Source organism: Eumetopias jubatus, unplaced genomic scaffold (genome assembly GCF_037043125.1).
Source record: "Eumetopias jubatus isolate StellerSeaLion01/CBP00866 unplaced genomic scaffold, mEumJub1_p1.0 scaffold_1, whole genome shotgun sequence".
Classification (NCBI taxonomy): Eukaryota; Metazoa; Chordata; class Mammalia; order Carnivora; family Otariidae; genus Eumetopias; species Eumetopias jubatus.
This window is the reverse complement of record NW_028274807.1, coordinates 205,665,384-205,686,000: the sequence shown is the minus strand read 5'-3', so window position 1 is coordinate 205,686,000 and position 20,617 is coordinate 205,665,384. Positions and strand designations below refer to the sequence as shown.

The 20,617-nt window shown below is 49.8% G+C and overlaps 1 protein-coding gene across 1 annotated transcript; it reads left to right on the top strand.

Moving 5' to 3' along the window:
- The first annotated feature begins 630 nt into the window (after positions 1–630).
- Positions 631–20,029, top strand: TMEM38A (transmembrane protein 38A). Its single transcript, XM_028126824.2, has 6 exons — positions 631–815; positions 13,586–13,742; positions 14,006–14,190; positions 16,456–16,543; positions 17,983–18,100; positions 18,938–20,029. Exons 1-6 carry the CDS (start codon positions 692–694, stop codon positions 19,175–19,177), a joined length of 912 nt encoding a protein of 303 aa, XP_027982625.1. The 5' UTR covers positions 631–691; the 3' UTR covers positions 19,178–20,029.
- The last annotated feature ends 588 nt before the right edge of the window (positions 20,030–20,617 follow it).

Below are 20,617 nucleotides of genomic sequence, written 5' to 3'. Positions count from 1 at the left end.
AGCTGCACAGGGGAATGGGCCCTGATGCAGTGGGCTCTCCCGGGCATGGATTCCCGCGGGGAGGAGGTTCCTCCTGGGCCCAATGGAAGGCAGGGATCCCCACTGGGCTGGAGCTCCGGGGGGGGCGGAGGTCCGACCGAGCTGTCCTTTCGGAGGTGGGGAATGGAGGTCCTGACTTACGGAATCCCACAGAGGACTAGGGTCATGATAGCTCCATAGAGGACGGGGGTCTTGACCCTCTAGGGCACGGGAAGATGGGGTTCACAACTGGTCAAGACCCACAGAGGATGCAGGTCCCGATCCAAGGGCTCCAGAGGACTAATAGAGTCCCACCGGGACAGGGTACTAACTGACCCGTCCCTTCTGGGTGAGCTCCATGCAGGAAGGACCCCCCAATGGACAGCTACCCTGTCCAACTCACACCACAGGGACCCCTACAGCCTGCCTCGCTGGGCTGAAGGGGGTCTTGATGGCCCGAGGGACGGAGTATGGGACACCTGCTGGGCTTTATGGGACAGGACGGCCCCACGACCCGCCCCGGGGCTGGCGGTCGTCCCTCCTCTCCCGCGGGGGCCGGGTTGGGGGCGGTGCCTGGCGGGCGGGGGCGGGTCCTGCGGCGGGGGCGCAGTAGCCGGGCCGCGGGCTGCAGGACTTACTGGGCCGGGGGCTGGGGTGGGACCCGGCGGGCGCCATGGAGCTGCTCTCGGCGCTGAGCCTAGGCGACCTGGCGCTCAGCTTCTCGCGGGTACCGCTCTTCCCCGTCTTCGACCTCAGCTACTTCATCGTCTCCATTCTCTACCTCAAGTATGAGCCAGGTGAGCCAGAGCCAGCAGCCCGCGGGGGCTGGCATCGCGGGGCGGGGGTGGAGGTAAACCTGCGGGTCGCAAGGCGGGGGAAGCCCTGGATCATGAGGGGGGCACAGTCCCAGGGACTGGTTCGGGGGAGCAGCAGGTGCCGGGATCGTGCGGTTCTTCCACATGGAGTGGGCGGGGGGAAGACACGAGGGAGGGCAAAGAGAGAAGCCCCCGGGATGGTGGGGCTGGGGGAGGGGGAGCAGATGCAGCTGGAAGGCAGGAGAGGAATGCGACTGTATAGAGGAGGGGAAGCAGGTGTTGGGGAGGAGGGGGAGCAGGTGTTGGGGAGGAGGCTGGGAGAGAAGTCAGGGTTCCCGGCAGGGTCGCATGAACTTGGGCCAGCGGCATAGGTCGTGGTGAGGGCGCAGGCGGGGGTCGGTGCTGCGGGTCAGTCCAGATGTCCTGGCCGCCCGCATCCGTGACCTCCCTCCTTGCCCTTGGCGCGCGGTGCCGGAGCGGCTGTTGAGTGTCTATATAAGGGCCGGCCGTGCTGGGGGCAGTAATCCGGTTCAGAGAAAGTGACACCGGTGCCCCCCTCCTCTGCGGCCCTCGGGCAGTTTCCCCTCCTCCTCCTCCGGCCGAGCGAAGCTGGGTCTCCCGCGCCCGGCAGGATTTCTTCCAGCCGTGGCGCGGATCCTTTCCACTTACTGAGCAGAATCTGCCCTAGGGCGGGGTGATTTGGGGTTAGCCTACCCCGCCAGCTTCAGACCCCCGCGGAGAATCGCAGAAGGGAAGAAAGACTCTGCTTCTTGTTTTTTTTTAAGCATTTTTTTTTTAGATGATGGTAAATAGCCTCCTTAGACTGTGGTCTATTTTTAGATAAGGCTCACTGAATGTTTCTTGTTCATCTCCTAGCGTTTTAACTATTATAGCATACCAGTAAACGAAAGGGACTAGAGAATTTAGCTTTAGAAAAGGGATCGATCATCCGGAAACTCTGTGACGGTTCTCCCACTTAGATGTAAATTACCTCTATATTCTCCTCTCAGGACTGAAATACCTTTTTTTTTTCAGATTATAAAAATAGGTGCTTCTGTGTTTTTAAAAGAAATGGAAAGGAAAAGAGATCATTACAGTTGACGTATTGCCGACCCTTCCAGACCTCTCCTATGCGTTTATAACCCTGTAGTTAGAGATGGTAAAGCACGATTTTATGCAAATAGGATCATATTCTGCTTGCCAAGTGTTTTTGTTCCATTTTATTTTTGCCCGTCCACAAGCCAGAGCCTATTCTTTAAAAGCTATTCTGCAGATCAGTTACTTTGCAAAGCAAAATAAGCTTTGTATTGTCTTAGCATGAGTACAGGACTGCATTTCCTGTTCAGGAGGAATTTTTGGTGGCTCAGGCCAGTTTCCTGGGCAAGTACAGAACTAGCATACCTTGAGAAATCTAAAACTGGAGGGCTGGAGCCTCGTAGGGATATAGGACACAAGTGTCTGGAGGAAAGAGGTCTTCAGGCTGGCTGGGAGCATGCAGGAGGGGTCTAGAAATTTCTGCCAGAGTAAATAAAGCATCTGAATTAGAGGTACTGGAGCCTGAAGGTGCCTGAAGATTCCTGAAGGTGGGGAAGGTTCAGTGGTTCATAACCCCAGCTGCTTATTAGGGGCTCCTGGGGGCTCTTAAACCCCCATCTCATCTCCACTCCAGACAAATTGAATCAGAATATCTGGGATAGGGCCCTCCCTGCATGCTCATGTTTCAAGCTCCCCTCCCCAGTGATTGCTGCATGCTGTCAAGATTGGGAAACCCCTGCCCAGTTCAAACCCCCTCCATTTGTAACTGGGGAAATAGGAAATAGTGGCTAAGCTAATTTACATATGCAACGAGCCTGTGGTCCCATGGCTGGTAGATGACAGCCTTGGGATTCAAACCCAGGTCTGCCAGACCCCAAGACTCACTCCGATTGCTCTGAGGTACTTGCTTCCCTTTAGAAAAGGGAGAAGTAGGACTTAGCTATTAGCACCCCCCCCCCCCGCCACCTAGTTTGGTGTTCCTGCTGAGTCTCTACAAAGGTTTCTTCTCAGAACCTGTGCTAACTGCAGGACCAGCTACAGAATCTGCAAGGCCCCTCACTCAGAAAGTCAGAATTTCAGGCGCCTGGGTGGCTCAGTCGGTTAAGCGACTGCCTTCAGCTCAGGTCATGATCCTGGGGTCCTGGGATTGAGTCCCGCATCGGGCTCCCCCTGCTCTGTGGGAGCCTGCTTCTCCCTCTTCTTCTACCTGCCCCCCCTTCTTGTGCTCTTTCTCTCTCTCTCTCAGAAAAAAAAAGATTTAAAGTCAGAATTTCAAGATGGTGACAACAGAGCGCTAAACTGAATGTGGGGCCCTTCTGAACACAGGGTCCTGGGCAGCGGCACAGGTAGCACACCTGTGGAACTGACAGCCAAGCTGGCTTTTAGGAAAAATCTCTGAATTAGGAGTCAGCTCTGCCTCTACCACTAAACACCAGGCTGGTTACCGCACCTCCGTGAGCTTCAGCTCACTCATCTGTGAGATAAAGCTTGTCCGAACATAATCCCGAACTCTTCTGCGGGACTATTGTAAAGATGTATTGAGAACTTTGTCAATAGTAGGGTCTAAGGCACTTGGGAAAGGTTTTGCAATTATTTGTAAGGCCGTGGGAAGATGTGTTTCCTGGGACGCAGGCATTTTCTGGGTCAGGCTTTCATGAGAATCCTGAATGAGGACAGAGCTCTGAGTGTGGTCCTCAGGTTAACAGCATCTATGGCCCCTGGGAGCTAGCTGGTTAAGAAATGCAGAATGCCAGCCCCCCACCCCCACCCCAAGACTCGCTGAACCAGAATCTGCATAACATTTAAGAAGCCTTGGACTAAAAGAGGCAGGAACTCCTTATTAGACCTGGAGCTCCTTAATAGGGCAGGGAGGAGAAGGTCTGGCTCACCTCCAGGACCCCCAGCTCTGTGCAAGAAGAGAAAGCAATGGATGTCAGCTGCATGATTGATTGAATGAATGAATGAATAACAGTCCTGGATATCCCAAGAACCTTCCAGACCGGTGGTTCTCAAATATACTTCCACATTAGACTCACCTGGAGAGCTTTTCAGACTCCTCTTCCTACTGCAGCACCCCTCCATTTAACTCAGAATCGCTGTGCGCGGTACCAGTGTCAGTATTTTTTTTTTTTTAAGTTCCCCAGATGAGAATCAGTTCTGTGCACCAGTGTTGCCCAATCTCTGCACAAGTGACAGTGAGGGCTGGATCATTCTCTGTGGTGGGGGCCATCACGTGCATTTTGGGATATTTCACAGCATCCCTGGCTCAACCCCCTAGATGCTGGTAGCACACCCCAGTTGTGACAACCAGAAATGTCCCCAGATGTAGTTGCCCCCAGTTGAGAACCAGTGATCTAGACTAAGTCTCAAACTCTAATGCTTTCAATGGCCAGGTAGGTGATGTACGGGAAGCAGTAAGCCAGCCAGGTGGGGACTGTCCCCCGGTGAGATACAACCATGCACATCTTCACCTGGTTGGGGCAAGAACCACCAGAGTGATTTTTCAAGGGAAGCTGGAAATGTGATTTGCAGTTCCCTGTGTGTATATGTTGGCTGTCAAACATTTTTTTCTTTTTAAAAAAATTCGTTTAAAAAATATAAATTTTTTAAAAATAAAAATAATTAACATTTTTTATTTTTAAGAAATTAATAGGCTATTTTCTAGTCTAGCAGTCTTAGATCCACAGCAAAATAATGCTGCAAGTAGTTTTTGTGTACTCTCTGACCTCCCCACCATCTACATTCTGCACAGAGAGTTACATTTGTTATAATCAAGGAGCCCGTATCATTATTATTACATTATCACTATCACATGTTATCAGCCAAAGGCTAGAGTTTATTACATTAGGGTTACTTTGTGTTGTACATTTTGTGGATTTTGCCAAATGTATAACATGTATCCACCATTACAGTATCATACAGATAGTTTCACTAACCTAAAAATCCCCCTAGCTCCACGTGAGCATCCTGCCCCCACCCCCAAACCCCTGACAACCCCTGATCTTTTTACCATCTCCAGAGTTTTGCCTTTTGCAGAATATCATAGAATTGGAATCATACAGTGTGTAGCCCTTTCAGACTGGCCTCTTTCACTTAGCAGTATGCATTTAAGGTTCTTCCATGTCTTCTCGTGGCTTAAAAGCTCATTTCTTTTCATCGCTGAGTAATACCCCATGGTATGTATGCACCATAGTTAGTTATTCACCTACTGAAAGACGTCTTGGTTGCGGTTTGGACATCTTCTAAAATGCTGTCAGGCTAACGAGACAGCTCCTTGAGCCCTGTTTTGAGACCTCTGGCAGGAACTGTAAGCTTTTCGAGGACGGAGAGCTGCCTCTCCTCCAACCTTGCAAGGTAGGGGCTGCCATCTCTCACAGGGGAAGAAACAAAGGCAGACAGCTGAGCTTGAAGGCTCAGAACACTTGCCATCAAGTCACTGAGAAGCTCTGTAAATACACCTCCCATGTTTAGACCTCGGACTAAAGAGCTCAGAGCCATGGCAGTGCTGAAAGTGCCCCCGGGGGAACCTTCTAGTGCTTCCCTGCCATCCATACACAGGACTCTGACCCACAGAGAGGGAATGTTATGGTGCCCATCCCAGGCCAGAAGTAGGGATGCGATCAGGGCTTCCTCCTCCCTCCTCAGGCAGAGCTGATTTTTATAAATCCATCAGCTAAAACTTCCACCCACAGGTACTTTCCATTTCAGTTCGGTTCCAGGAATAACTCGTGCATAATTGCTAAGCACTAAGCAATTTCTTTTTGTCCTCCCCGGTGCCCTTTGAAATGAATAATAGCACTGGGGTGACCACCTCACCCAGGTTCCATTAAGACAAGCACCAAAAGCCCCATGTCCCTCGGTCCCAGGCAAACCGGGATGGTTGGTCCCTCTAGACAGTACCCCTGTTATGCACAAATACACCCGTTGAAGCCGGGAGAGAGGAGTGACTAGCCAAAGCTCACGCAGTGAGAGGGGAGTGCTTTGGTGGCCAACCTGGGATTGCAACCCACATTCTCCTGGTTCCTGATGCTGCCCCAAAACCTAGCAAGAGAAACCAGGAAGGAGTATGGCAGAGGGAAAGAGCCAGAGGGAAGGTTCTTGACACTGCCTTGCTGTGGATCTTCAGGGCAGGCCCATCACCCATCAGCCTCCGTCTTCTCCTCTGTGGTAATGGGGAGACGGATCTTGCTCTTCTGGGGTTGCTGAGATAAATAAGTTTGATAATGCTAAGAATCATCTTGATAATCATGCACACCACATTCAATCATCAAAACAACTTGGGGAGGGGGTCCTCTCATCCTCTTCTTTGGAAAGCAGAGGAAGCTGAGGCTGGTGGGGAGCAGTCATTTGTCCAAGGCCACACCAGAGAGAGAGCCACAGAGCCAAAGCTGGGTCTGTGACTTTTCTACCAGGACTCACCCATGGTGCAAACACGGGAGCCTGCTTTACTCCCACAGCCCCACAACCACCCCCGCCCCCAGCCTCAGTCCCTGGGATGGTCCCAGAGGGCACAAGAATGACCCTGGAAAGAATTCAACCCCTAAGGGTTATTTTTAGCTGCAGAGGTATCCATTTCTGCAAAACATGGGTGCCTCACCTGACCCAGCCCTTACGGGACCCACCAGCTGCTCCAAAGGATTAACTCTCAGCTGGTAGCATTTTAAATAGACACCCCAGAGAAGAGAAGAGAACATTCTGCTTCATAGGACCTTTGCAAATGCTGAGACTTAGGACAACCTCGAGGGCAGGGAGAAGATGCACTATGGGCTTATAACTCCAGGGTGAGATTGAGGAGGGAAATTTCAATTCCAGCCCTTGTTAGGAGCTGGGCACAGAAGGGATTGCAGTTCGTACCTGACAGAAGGAGCGGGACACGGGAAAAACAGTTTGTCCAAGGTCTCATGGTTAGTTGGGGGTGGCGAAGAGAAAGGGGAGTGTGTTTACGACTTTCTTTCAAACAGCTATTATTAGGCATGTTTCCTGATTATAAAATGTAGTTTGTGCAAGAGAATGGATAGATTACTTGGGATCTAGGGGCGCCTGGGTGGCTCAGATGGTTAAGCGTCTGCCTTCGGCTCAGGTCATGATCCCAGGGGATCGAGCCCTGCATCCGGCTCCCTGCTTGGCGGGGAGCCTGCTTCTCCCTCTCGCTCTACTGTTCCCCCTGCTTGTGCTCTCTTGCTCTCTCTGTCAAATAAATAAATAAAATCTTTAAAAAAAAAAAGATTACTTGAGATCTATTCCTATATTGGAATAGCTTACAGCAGAGAAAAATAAATACTGCCCTTGAAAATATTGTGCTCGGTGAAAGAGCTAGAGGCAAAAGCTATGTTATATGATTCCACCTATATGAAATATGTAAGTTCAGAACACTTTCCTCCCCCCAGAAGGAAACCCCAGCCCCGTGAGCAGTCACTCCCCATCCCCCTCTCCCCCAGCCTCCGGCAACCACCAGTCTGCTTTCCATTTCTATGGATTTGCCTGTTCTGGACATTTCATATAGATGACATCACACACTATGTGACCTTTTGTGTCTGACTTTCACTTAGCATGTTTTCTAGATTGGTCCATGTTGTAGCGTATGTTAGGACTTCATTCCTCTTTAAGGCAGAGTGATATTCCATTGTGTGGATCTACCACATCTTGTTTATCCATTCATCTATTGGTGAACACTTGGGTTGTTTCCACCCTTTGGCAATTGTGAATAGTGCTGCTGTGAACACGATTTTTTAAGAGTCTTCCAGAATTCCAGGGCGCCTGGGTGGCTCAGTCATTAAGCATCTGCCTTCGGCTCAGGTCATGATCCCAGAGTCCTGGGATCGAGTCCCGCGTCGGGCTCCCTGCTCAGCCAGAAGCCTGCTTCTCCCTTTCCCACTCTCCCTGCTTGTGCTCTCTCTCTCTCTCAAATAATAAAGTATTTTTTAAAATAAATTAATACATACCTGCAATATACATAAATGTATCATTTTGCAACCTAACCTTTTTTACTCAGTAATAACCGTATGGGATTTATCCATGTTGATTTATCTAGAGTGGTGGTTCTGAACCAGAAGGGATTTTGTCCCCAGGGAAATTTGGCACTATCCAGAGATAGTTCTGGCTGTCACAACCAGGATGGGGGCATGCCCCTGACATCTAGTGGGTGGAGGCCAGGGATGCTGCTGCACATCCCCAGGGCACAGGACAGCCCCTCCTGCAGCAGGGAATGATCCAACACAGTGCCATATGCACAGCTGAGGAGCCTGGATATAGATCTAGTTCACTTTTTTTTTTTTTAAGATTTTATTTGTTTATTCATGAGAGACAGAAAGAGAGAGAGGCAGAGGGAGAAGCAGGCTCCCAAGGAGCAGGGAGCCCAATGTGGGACTTGATCCCAGGACCCTGGGATCATGACCTGAGCCAAAGGCAGACACTTAACCATCTGAGCCACCCAGGCGCCCTCTAGTTCACTTTTATTTATTTTTAAAAATATTTTATTTATTTATTTGCCAGAGAGAGAGAGGCAGACTCCCTGCTGAGCAAGGAGCCTATTGCTGGACTCCATCCCAGGATCCCGAGATCGTGACCCGAGCTGAAGGCAGACACTTAACTGACTGAGCCACCCAGGCATCCGTCTGGTTCACTTTTAAATAGCAGCTCGGTGTGTGACTCTCCACCCTCACTGTGACTCTCCTCTCTCACTGAGAAATAGGAGACTTCACTTTTCTACCGTAACAGTGTGGCAGTGAAATCCTCCTCCCCACATCTCCTTTGCTAGTTTCTTTTGGGTAGTAGTGAGGAGCAGAATTGCTAAGACATGGGCAATGCATATCCTCAGATCCGCTCAGTATTGCCAAACAGCCTCCAACGTGGTTATGCCTATAGATCCTCCCAACTGTGTGTGTGGAGGAAAACTTGGCTTTTTTCCCTCTGGAAGAGGGGCAGGTATTCCCACCACCCCAACCCCCCTTCTCTCTGAGGTTGACCAAGCTGAGAAGGCAGCTCCTTCAGCAGCAGGACGAGTGGGCTTCATGTTTCTTGGAATAAAAGACCCTACAATGACGCTGTTCCAAATAAGGTCACATTCTGAGGTGCTGGTGGACATGAATGCTGGGCAGGGGGACACGAGTTATATGGGGGCATATAACTCGCTGCAAGTGGGGATATTGATCCTTATATTATGTGTGGTTAACAGCTCTCAAGGAGGGAGTGAAGGCGTGCAGTTGCGTGGGACAAAATAGTAACTCCATAAATAAATGGAGCAGGGGAGGTTTTGTTATAGTGCGACCCAAAGTGCCCAACACAGCGTCAATGCCTAGGAGGTGTTCTGTCCACATTTGCTAGAATGTAAGCTCCATGATGGCGGGAGTTCTTTCACTCACAACTGTTTATTGGGCAGCTACTATGTGTCAGGCACATGGCCATGCGCTGGGGGTGCAGCAGCGGGTAAGACTGATGAGGTCCCCATACTCACCAAAGGATTAAGATCAAATCAATTTGTTGAGTGTATCAACAGTATGTATTGGTATTTATGTCAATAGCTTCATCCATGGCGCATGTCATGGAGAGGCCAAGCATTCAGATTCACAGCTTAGAGACAAAAGGGATCCAATTTCTAGAAACAAAGTGACATTTTATTTTTTAATAAAAGATTTATTTATTTATTAGAGAGAGAGCACAGAGGGAGAGGGAGAAGCAGACTCCCCGCTGAGCAGAGAGCCTATTGCAGGGCCAGATCCCAAGACCCCAAGGTCATGACCTGAGCCAAAGGCAGACACCCAACTGACTGAGCCACCCAGGTGCCCTCAAAGTGACATTTTCAAACAAAAAACGGGGCACCTGGGTGGTTCAGTCAGTTGAGCACCCAACTTTTGATTTCCGCTCAGGTCATGATCTCAGGGTCGTGGGACTGAGCCCTGCTTTGGGCTCCACACTCAGCGGGGAGTCGGATTATTTCTTTTGATTAGTTTTTGATTAATAGATCACATGTAACTTCTTCATCTCATGCCCACATTGAGTGGAGTTGTCATTGGATTCAAGTAAATTGTTTAAGGAGAGTTTACTGATACCAGCTCTGACCTGAGAGCTAAGTACCTGTGCCTTACAACTTAATCCTAAAGGCATTCTCTGGAAAGTGAAACTAGTGGGGGAGAGAAGGAATCCAGATGATGAAACAGTTGTCACACCAGGAGACACCCAGGTTGCAACTCTGGGGTGTGGCCATAGGGGATCGTGACCATATTAACGTAAAGATAGGGGGCGGCTGGCTGGCTCAGTCGGTAGAATGTGCGACTCTTGATCTCAGGGTGGTGAGTTCAAGCCCTGCATTGGGCATGGTGATTACTTAAAAATAAATAAAATAAATAATTTAACATACAGATAGGACCTATTTAGAAAAATTCTAAAGACTTTGGGTAATACAAAGTGTAAGAATTTGCCTAATAGACATTAATCCTGTACCCCTAGTGTTTTTTGTAAACTTATTTTTTAAGAACTAGACTCTTCCACTATTTTAATGTGGGATTTAATGAAGAGTTCTCATGTCCCCTTCATCCAGCTTCCCCCAATGACAATGTCTTACATAATGGTAGGTCATTACTAAAACCAGGAAATTGACATTGGTACAATCCCATTAACACCAACGACTGACTTTATTCAGCAGTATTTACAGACAGTTTTTTTTTGTACAGTTCTGTATTTTTTTAAAGATTTTAAGTAATCTCTATATCCAACATGGGGCTCAACCTCACAACCCCAAGATCAAGAGTCGCAAGCTCTGCCAACTGAGCCAGCCAGGTGCCCCCATACAGTTCTGTATTTTATCATGTGTGTAGATTCTAATAATCACCACCACAGATGGGATAGAGAATGGTTCTGGCACCCCAAAGAAACTGCCTAGTGATGTTCCTTTATTGTTATATCCTCCTCCAAGCCCTAACCCCTGGTGACCACTGATCTACTCTCTGTCACTCATCACTATGTTTTGTTACTTGGAGAAAGTCATAGACATGGTATCATATAGTACGTAACCTCTTTTTTTATTAAGATTTATTTGAGAGAGAGAGAGCACAAGCGTGGGGGTGCGGAGGGAGGTCAGGGGGAAGGGAGAGAGAGTCTTAAGCAGACCCCATGCTGAGCGTGGACCCCCCCCCTGCAAATGTGGGGTTGGATCTCATGACCCTGAGATCATGACCTGAGCTGAAATCAAGAGTTGGACACTTAACCAACTGAGCCATCCAGGCACCCCAGTATGTAACCTTCTGAGATTGGCTGTTTTCACTCAGCATAGTACCCTTGACATTCATGTAAGTTACTTCATGTATCCCTGGTTTGTTCCTTTTTTGTTGCTGAGTAGTATTCCATGATCTGGATGTACCACAATTTGTTCATCCCTTTACCCATTGAAGCCATTTTATAACTTACTTATAAATAAAGCTGCTATGAACAGTTGTGTGCATGTCTGTGAACACCAGATTCTCTTTCTCAATCAAAGTCTTGTCTTGAGGAGCACAAGGCTGGTTCAGTCAGTGGAGCATGTGACCCTTGATCTCAGATCGTGAGTTCAAGCCCCACATTAGGCATAGAGATTACTTTAAGACAAAAAAAAAAAAAAACTTGTCCTGAACACTGAGATGAAGCAGTAAATGCAAGTGTGCTCTGGTTAAAGTGGGGTGAAGGACCCAGAACATTCCCATTTTGTCTCTCCTTTGCTCCTGCAGATGCTCAGGTTCCTAGGAACACAGTTTGGAAACCATTGTTTTTGGGAGCCTATCCTCTTAGCCATGGATAGAAGATCTTGGGTTATCAGGGCTGCAGGACATCGGCCAGCTCAGTCCTCTGTCTCTGTGTGGTGCTCAACATTGCTGCCCATAAGAATCACCCAGGAGCATTAAGAAATCCATAAGCCCAGCAACACCCCAGACTGGCCATCTAAGATGCTCTGGGGTGGGGTTCAGGTGTCTAGTTTGTAAAGTCCCCAGGTAATGCTGATGTACAGCCAAATTAGAGGCCAATGCACTGAGCCATCTTCCTGATGAATGGGATTTCTGTTTCTGTTCACTAAGCAAGACCGTTCTTTATTGTATTTTGTTGCCTTGGGTTTATAGGAAGACTCAATTTACTATCATTTATGAGTATCAGTTACAGAAACTGAAATAAGTTGCATTTTTTTCTGTTGTCCTTTTTATTTTATAACAGCTTTATTGAGCCATAATTCATATACCACCCAATTCACCCATTTAAAGCATCCCTTTCATTGGTTTTTAGTATAGTCACAGAATTGTGCAACCCTCACCTCCAAAAGAATTCTGTATCCTTTAGCTATCACCCTCCCATCTCCCCCATTCCCTCCAGCCCTAAGCAACCTCTAATCTACTTTCTCTTGGTGTTAAAAAATTAAATAAAATACCAAGACCCATAATAGGATAAAGTCCACAGGGTCGTGGGAGCCTAGGGGCAGGAGTGACTGATCCAGCAGAGCAAGGAAGCCTTCCTAGAGGAGGTGGTATTTGTACTTGGCCATTTCCGCTTGTGTGTCTTTGCTCCTTCTATGCCACTAGCTTATAACAGAAGACAACAAGCGTTGGGGAGGAGGTGGAGAAGTTGGAACCCTTGTGAACTGCTGGTAGGAATGCAAAATGGTGCAGCTGCCATGGAAAGCAATATGCCAGTTCCTCAAAAAAATTAAACATAGAATTACCATTTGACCCATCAATTCCACTTCTGGGTGTATCCCCAAAAGAGTTGAAAGCAGGAACTCAAATAGATATTGGCACACTTATGTTCTTAGCAGCATTATTCACAATAGCCAAAAGGTGGGAACGACTCCAATGTCCATCGATGGATGAGTGAATAAACAAAATGTGGTATATCCATACAATGGAAGATCATACAACCTTAGAAAAGAAGGAATTCTGACACCTGCTACATCGTGAGCGAACCTTGAGGACATTACACTGAGTGAAAGAAGCCAGACACAAAAGGACAAATACTGTGTGATTCCACTTAGACGAGGTCCCTAGAGGAGTCGAATTCACAGAGACAGAAAGTAGATGGTGGGAGCCAGGGGCTGAAGGAGGGAACGGCGAGGTAATGTTTAATGGGGACAGAGTTTCAGCTGGGGACAATGAACAAATCCCTAGAGATGGATGGTGGTGATGGTTACACGACAGTGTGAATGTGCTTCATGCCCCTGAGCTGTGCACTTAAAAATGGTTAAAGTAGCACGTTTCGTGTATATTTTACCGCAATTAAAAAGAAAATGTAAAAAGAGGGAGAAACCAAGAGGACAGGTGTGAGCTTGTAGGGATCTTGGCGTCAGCCCAAGGCAGGAACAGCCACATGAAAGCGTTCCCACCTGCACGTTGCTCCCTGTCCACACCGCCCTCTCTTGTAGGGATAATGAGAGTGATCACTTGGCAGTGGTTATCAATGAGGATTTAGCAAGTCCTTCATATAAATGTAAACCCAGTGTCTGAGACCTGGAGGTGCTTGCTAAATGGGATCTGGCATTACCATCGTTGCCACCTCTCTGAGCACAGAAAAAAGAGTCCCGACCCAGCTCTGCCTTTTCTCTGTGTGACCTCAGGCATGTGTCCAGCCTCTCTGAGCCTGGGTTCTTCCTCTGAAATGGGCAAGCTGCAAGGCAGCTGTATTAGGATGGGCTGACCGGAGAGCATGGGGACAAAGCATGCCCTTGGCACCCTGGTGACACTGGGGGACACCCCCATACCCCCCAGGAGCAGTCGAGCTGTCCCGGCGCCATCCCATGGCATCCTGGCTGTGCGCCATGCTGCACTGCTTTGGGAGTTACATCTTGGCTGATCTGCTCCTCGGCGAGCCCCTGATTGACTACTTCAGCAACAATTCCAGTGTCCTGCTGGCCACAGCTGTCTGGTAAGCACTGTCTGGCTGGTGGGATGTGGGAGAGCAGAGTTGGGGGCAGGGTGACCCAGCCACCTGGGAGGTGGGAGGCAGGGTGTTGGAGGAAATAGGACCCATCTGCACAACCTCCACAGCGGACCTGAATGCAGAGCTCTCCACTGCCCAGCTCTGTCCTGAGCCCAGCAAGCTGGGGAGGGAGATCTGGACACAACCTCACCTCCCAGGGACCCCCGACAATCTGTCTCCCCATGACGCTCTGCGTTCTCTTCCCAAAGGTACTTGATTTTCTTCTGCCCCCTGGACCTCTTTTACAAGTGTGTCTGCTTCCTGCCTGTGAAACTTATATTTGTGGCCATGAAGGAGGTAGTGAGAGTCCGAAAGATCGCTGTGGGCATCCATCATGCCCATCACCACTACCACCATGGGTGGTTCATCATGATTGCCACCGGCTGGGTCAAAGGTAAACAGGACCATGATGATGATGAAAAATCACCTCATTTGAGAACCCCTGCTCAGTGGTACATTGTCAGGCACCCAGGTTGGCACAGACATTGCTCTAGGCTAAGAGGACTGTTGTGGGAGTCCAGCCTCGTTAGCCACCAGCTTTAGAGTAAGTGGGAAGATTCTTCCAGAATTTAACTGTCAAAGATAAACAGGACCACGAGACAGTGACAGCTGTCTCTCAAGCAGGTGTTCTCAGCTGCGACACTACTGATGTTTGGTGCCAGGTCATCCTCCGTGGCAGGTGCTGCCCTGTGCTTGGTAACATGTTGAGCAGCACCCTGGCCTCCTCCCACCAGATGTCAGTAGCGCCCACCTGTGTGACAACCAGAACTGTCTTCAGATGTTGCCAAACACCTCCTGGAGAAGAAATCACACCCCTATAAGTACAGGGGTTCTCAATCTTTGTGGGCCATGGTCCTTTTTGAGTCCAGTAAAGCCTTTTATGTTTTTAAGTGCATAAAATATATAGGATGATAAAAGAGGCCCATTATTTTAAAATAGCAAAAAAAATTTTTAATAAAAGTTATCCAAAAAAGTTTTAGTATGATAGAGTAATTTTATACATCTTTACCAAAGTATTAAATAAGAGACCATTCACTTAGCAAATAGGTATTTCTCGACCTTTTGAAGTGTTGTTGAGCGCAAATGATACTATGAAACCCCTCATCTGCAACAATGGGAATGTGAAAAGGGAAAAATCCATGAATTCTGTTGGTGATGGAATCACAGCCTTGCAAATCCTTCTCAGCTTACTGCCTCCCTTCACAATGGAAGGAAAGGCTATATTTCGGTGAGGGACATGAAAATGAAGACATAGTTCTGTTTCCGGTCTGGGTTCAAGGACACCAGGTTAAGACTTTATGACTCAGGGCAGGTTTGAGTTGAGGCCTTTGTGCATCTTATCTCCTTTGATTCTTAAGACTCTTCTTTAGGAAAAGTCTAACATCATCCCCAATTTACTGAGGAGGGAAATGAAATTACTTGCTCAAGGTCACATAGCTAAGGGGGTGCAGCTAGGTTTGACTCCAGGTCCTCTGAATTCAACATCCACGTTCTTAACTACTTTGAAGTCCTCCTTTTCCTTCTCCTCTAGCTACGCTAAGAGGCAGACCAAGATAGACTTTAAAACAAAAAATGTTACTAAAAATTAAAGAGGGACACTTTAGAATGATGGGTCAATCCACTAGGACGATATAACAATTATAAACATATATGCACCTAAAAACAGCACCAAAATATATAAAGCAAAAACTGAGAAGTTAAAGGAGAAATAGACAATTCAACAATAATAGTTGTAGAGGGTGGACCAAGGAGTAACAGGAAGACAGGGAAAGAAGGCTCGAGCAGGTGCTAACACCGTTGGGCACCTTATCCCTGCTCCCTAATACCAAAGTGAGTATTGCCAAAATGCCAGGGCCTAGAAGCACGCTCCACTGAGCCACAGTGTACTCAGCACCATTGACACATGGGGCTGGATCATGCTCTGACAGACTCTGGAGACTGTCTTGTGCATTGTAGGATGTTGAGCAGCATTCCTGGCCTTAACGCACCAGGAGCAGCCCTGCCCCAGGTACAACAACCAAAAATGTCTCCAGATATTGCCAAATGCCTATTTGGGGGCAAAATCACTCCAGATATGAATCCCTGGGCCAGTGGTACATATCAGACACCTCAGCACAGCCATTCCTGGAGTGGGTGTTCAAGCTTCTTTAGCCAATATATTTGAGGTAAATGGGAAAATTCTTCTAGAACTTAAACCATTATGTCCCATATGGGTCTCCTTATTCACTCTCCAGGAAGCCTGTGCTATAGAACAAATTCCCCAGGGGGATAGCATGCCTTCCAGAGGGCAAGTGGCTTAAGAAAGATTGAAAGTTCAGAGCCCTGAGGAGGAGAGAGACTGGGATGGGGAGCCTTCTAGAAGCCTTATGCACAGCTCAGGGTCCTGGACTAGGGGCATCAGGGCAGACAACCCAGATTTGTTGAAGACATACTTGCAGATGAGATACGACCTCAATGCCTTCATGCTGGTTTTGCTCCAAATATTGCCATGTGACCCTCCTGAGCCTCAGTTTCCCTACTGCAACTGATTGTCATACACCCAGGCTCAGTGTCCCTCTGGAGAAGACTGGGAGCAGCGAAGCTGCTTCCTTGGGAACTCAGCCAAGAAGAGTGGGGAACTGGAGGTGGCAGGTTCATTCAGGAGCACTCTGTCTCCTAGGCTCTGGCGTCGCCCTCATGTCCAACGTTGAGCAGCTGCTCCGAGGGGTCTGGAAGCCAGAGACCAATGAGATCCTGCACATGTCCTTGTGAGTATCCCATTCCACCTCCCCGCTCCCATCCCTACTGTATGTACGGATGCCTCCTGGGCCTGACCCTGGGTTGGATGCTCCTGGTAACTTGGAAGCCTCAGCCACTAATTTCGTCTTCCAGAAGCTTCCAGAGGTCATGGAGCATCCATGGAGCAGAAGGGGAGCCATGGCTCTGCCTAGGGGGGAGGGGCAGGCAGAGCTGCAGGGAGATGAGCTACTTGATTTGGGTTTTGAAGAGTGAGTAGGAGTTTTCTGGCAAAGGAGGAGCCTCCGGACAGAGGCCAGCACCTCTGCCAACTGTCAAGTCAGAAAAGAGCAGTGATTCTGCCCAGTTCTGCAGGGTCAGGATATAGAGTGGTGGGGAGGAGTACAGAGCATTGGTGGGCAGTATATGGCACGGTGTGTGGGTGGGTACAGAGTGTGGGTGGGGAGTGTGGCTGGGACCAGGTGGGCAGGACCACAGGGCAGCATCCAGCATCCAGGACGCAACCTAGGGGCCCCATGCTACATTTAGCCTATGCATTTTTAAAGGACCTCATTGGTTTGGGCTAGTTAAATTTTCTCCCAATCTACAATAAAGAAAGTGATGGCCATTAAAATATGACAAAATTTTTTAAAAGACTCACCCATACGCCAATGAAAATTCCCATTTCACACTTCAGAAAAGAGCATTATCTCATTTCATCCCTACTAGAGGTCTGTTCCCACCCTCAGTTCACCGACAAGGAAACGGGGACCCAGAATGTTGTGTTGCCTGCTACTAAGTGGGCAAGTGGTTTCCCCTCTTGGATTCTATTTCGGCCTCTTGAGCAGTGGGTGAGGGCTCCATGGAATCACACTCATGAACTCCCTGGCCCTGGTACCTGGTGAGTGCCTTGGAAATATCAGGCAGGATCATCATCATTAAGGACAGCAGTGAACAACAGACATCAGGAACAGAAGTCACGGGTCTCTCTTCCGTAACAAGTTAAAATATTGAGAACCTATCCAGTAAGAAAGAAAAGGAAAGTTACGAAAAAGAACAGGCGGTAGCTGACCGCCTACATGCCTGACCTGTCTCCAGTCCCTCCAGAGGTTGAACTGATACCACGTGGCCCAAGACCCCACTTTAAATCACATCATTCCTAACTGGTATGACCCAAAGTCCCCAAGTGAACAAAGACACTCCTATCAGGCAGGACATTTCCAGGGCTTAAAGGATACCTTCAGGAGCCAGGGGGGAAAGCCACACCTCTCTTTGGGCCAAGTTAACCCTTTACTGTGCAGGGAAACCCCACCTTATCTATGCCATGCAGGCATCTTCCCACCTCCCACTCAGGAGAAGCTGGAATAGCAGCTGGGGCCAGCAGTGGGCAGGTGGAGAAGGGGGTCTGGGCCAGAGGGAAAAAGGCCTGAGCTACGTGGCACCGTGCAGTAATAGAGGCTGCCCCCTCCAGCCCCACGAAGGCCAGCCTGTACGGAGCCATACTCTTCACCCTCCAGCAGACACGCTGGCTCCCAGTATCCAAAGCCAGCCTCATCTTCATCTTCACTATGTTCATGGTCTCCTTTAAGGTAAGTCTTCCTGCCCTGACCCACACCACCAACCCACACCTTCCGGCTGGGAGCTTGGATTTGCAGTCTTGTGTCCCAGGAAGGACAGCCCTAAGGCAGGAGCCTGGGGAAGGGGGTCCCAGTAGGTCTGTGCATGGGAGGAAGGTCTGATAAGAGGAGTGTCCAGCCGGTGGGGACAGGGTAAGGAGAATACGGCCTTCTGGGCGGAGGGCTGAGCCTGGGCAAAGGCCGAGAGTGAGGCAGGAGTGCATGGAGTCTGTTTGGAGAATTGAGGCCTCGTGCCTTGGTGGTGGGGAGCTGAGGGACAAGACCCGGGAAGGCACACTCAGGACACCCAGGGACTCAGGCTAGATCAGGAATGGTGCTGGTCTGATCCTGAGGCCTTGAGCTGGGGTTAGCTCACCCAGGAGGGGTCTTCAGGGACCACACTGTCCTCCTCATGGATCTGGGGAGCTCTGCTGCTGGCTCCCTGGGAGGGGACCCATTGGCCACTGAAAGGGGGAAGGGAATGAGCTGCCTCAGGCCAAGCACTGTTCCTCTCTGAGCCCAGGTGTTGGGGGGCCCCTGAGGTGAGGGGGGAGATCAACTGTCCCCGTGTGCCCCATGCCATCTGGAGTTTCAGCACCAGAAGTCCTGTATCTCAGGAAACCTAGGACACAGTTGGTCACCCTCCTGGGGGTGCATAAAGCCAGAGGAATGGGCCTGTGCTACCTCTGACCTTGACCCGGCTGACTTTCTCTCCCCTCTTCCCTCCCCCCACCCCCCCACTTTGCTTTCTGCCTCGGTCTCCCTCCATCTCTCTCGCTGTCTCCCTGTCCCTCTGTTACCCCACCTCAGGTGTTCCTGACGGCCACTCACTCCCACAGCTCCCCTTTTGATGTTCTGGAGGGCTACATCTGCCCTGTGCTGTTTGGGACCGCCCCCGGGGGCAACCATCACCACGACAACCATGGTGGGACCCATGGCGGGTCCTATGGCGGTGGTGGGCCCGGCTCCCCACACTCAGCCCTGCCAGCTAAGTCCAAGGAGGAGCTGAGTGAGGGCTCCAGGAAGAAGAAGACCAAGAAGGCAGATTAGTGGATGGCCCAGAGGCCTTGAGGGGTACCAGGGAGAGGACCCGAACCCAGGACCCTCAGAGCCAGTGTGGGGGCATCCCGGGCTCAGCTCTTCCCTCTCCGGGCCTCAACTTCCCAGTCTGCAAACTGGGGCCATGTCGGGGGGGGTTAAATGAGATATGGGGGTGAGGGGCATTTGTAGGAATGGAGGGGTCCCTCTCTCTTTCTGCCAGGCCACCATAGCAACACCGCTTTATTTGGGCGGTGGCCCCAGCCAGAAACCCTAGCAGTTATATTTTTGGTTCTACTATTTCCTCTCTAAAATTACATCTTGACTCTGAAAAGAATTTCAGGTTGAGACTCATGAATTTGATGGACAATTCCTAAATGTCTGCTATGAGGCAGCTGCTGGGACTTCCATCTCTTCGTGCCCACTCCTTCCGGACGGCACTGGGCAAGCTGCTTCCTTCGAGCCTTGCATTCCCCATCTGTATAGTGGAGACCCCCAGGCCTCCTCCACATGGAGGTGCTGGTGTGTGTCTGGATGTGAACCAGCTTTATAAACTCTTAAGCACCGTGCAGTCGGGAGGGGAGGCCATGACGGATGTTCATTGTGCTTGAGAACGGCTTTGCATTTTAGATTATTTGTGTTTGTGGATCGGAGAACCCCCACAAGTTAACCTGGCACACGGGGCCTTCAGTAGACATATCTGGGCCAGTCTTGAGAGCTTGGGGAGTGGGGAAGGCTTGTTCTGATCTTTGGCTTCAGGCCGCCCCTAAACCAAAGAAATGCAGCTGGCTGGGCAGGGGTGCCAAGATCCAGCTCTGTCAAGGGCCTCCAAACGAGCTTCAGGGTGAGTGAGGGGAATGGTAGCTGAGCCCCCATCTACCCACCCCCCCCCCCCCCCGCCACCAGCCACCTGATTCATCTCAGCCTGTGTTACCAGGACATCTGAGTGTGGCCAGTCTCAGGTGGGGTCTGGGCCCAGATGGGGCCGGCTTAGACCTGTCCTCTGCCCCCCCCTGGGGGGGGACGCGGGACAGAGCAGCAGCCTACAGATGCATTAAGATCAGCATGAGGCCAGTGCGATCCCAGGTATTGCCCAGCTGTTGGGAAAGTGCCTTGATCTGGTGACACCTGGGAGCCCGGTGGGTCCTGAGGCTCCGAATTCATCCTCTTGCATGTTTATCAAGACTCGGCATGAAGGTTCAGCAAATAAATCTGTTGTGAAAGAAGCACAATGGCTTAGCTCATTCATTCCTGCTCTTTCAGCCTCAGGACGCAGTGGGGTTCTGTGTCCTTAGAGACACTCAGAGTTTCCAGGGAGATGAGGTTCATGGCAGCCCCCAATTGCCAGGAGGAGATGGAGCCTGCGGGTAGAGTCTGGAGTTTGGAGTTCAGATATTTACTGTGCCACCAACAGGTCATGGGGCCTCCCCTTCTCCAAGCCTGTTTGCTTCT

Coding starts and splice junctions, on each gene's coding strand:
- TMEM38A (XM_028126824.2), top strand. CDS start 692: ATGGAGCTGCTCTCGGCGCTGAGCCTAGGCGACCTGGCGCTCAGCTTC. Junction 13,743..14,005: donor CTGCTGGCCACAGCTGTCTG/GTAAGCACTGTC, acceptor CTCTTCCCAAAG/GTACTTGATTTTCTTCTGCC. Junction 18,101..18,937: donor TGTTCATGGTCTCCTTTAAG/GTAAGTCTTCCT, acceptor ACCCCACCTCAG/GTGTTCCTGACGGCCACTCA.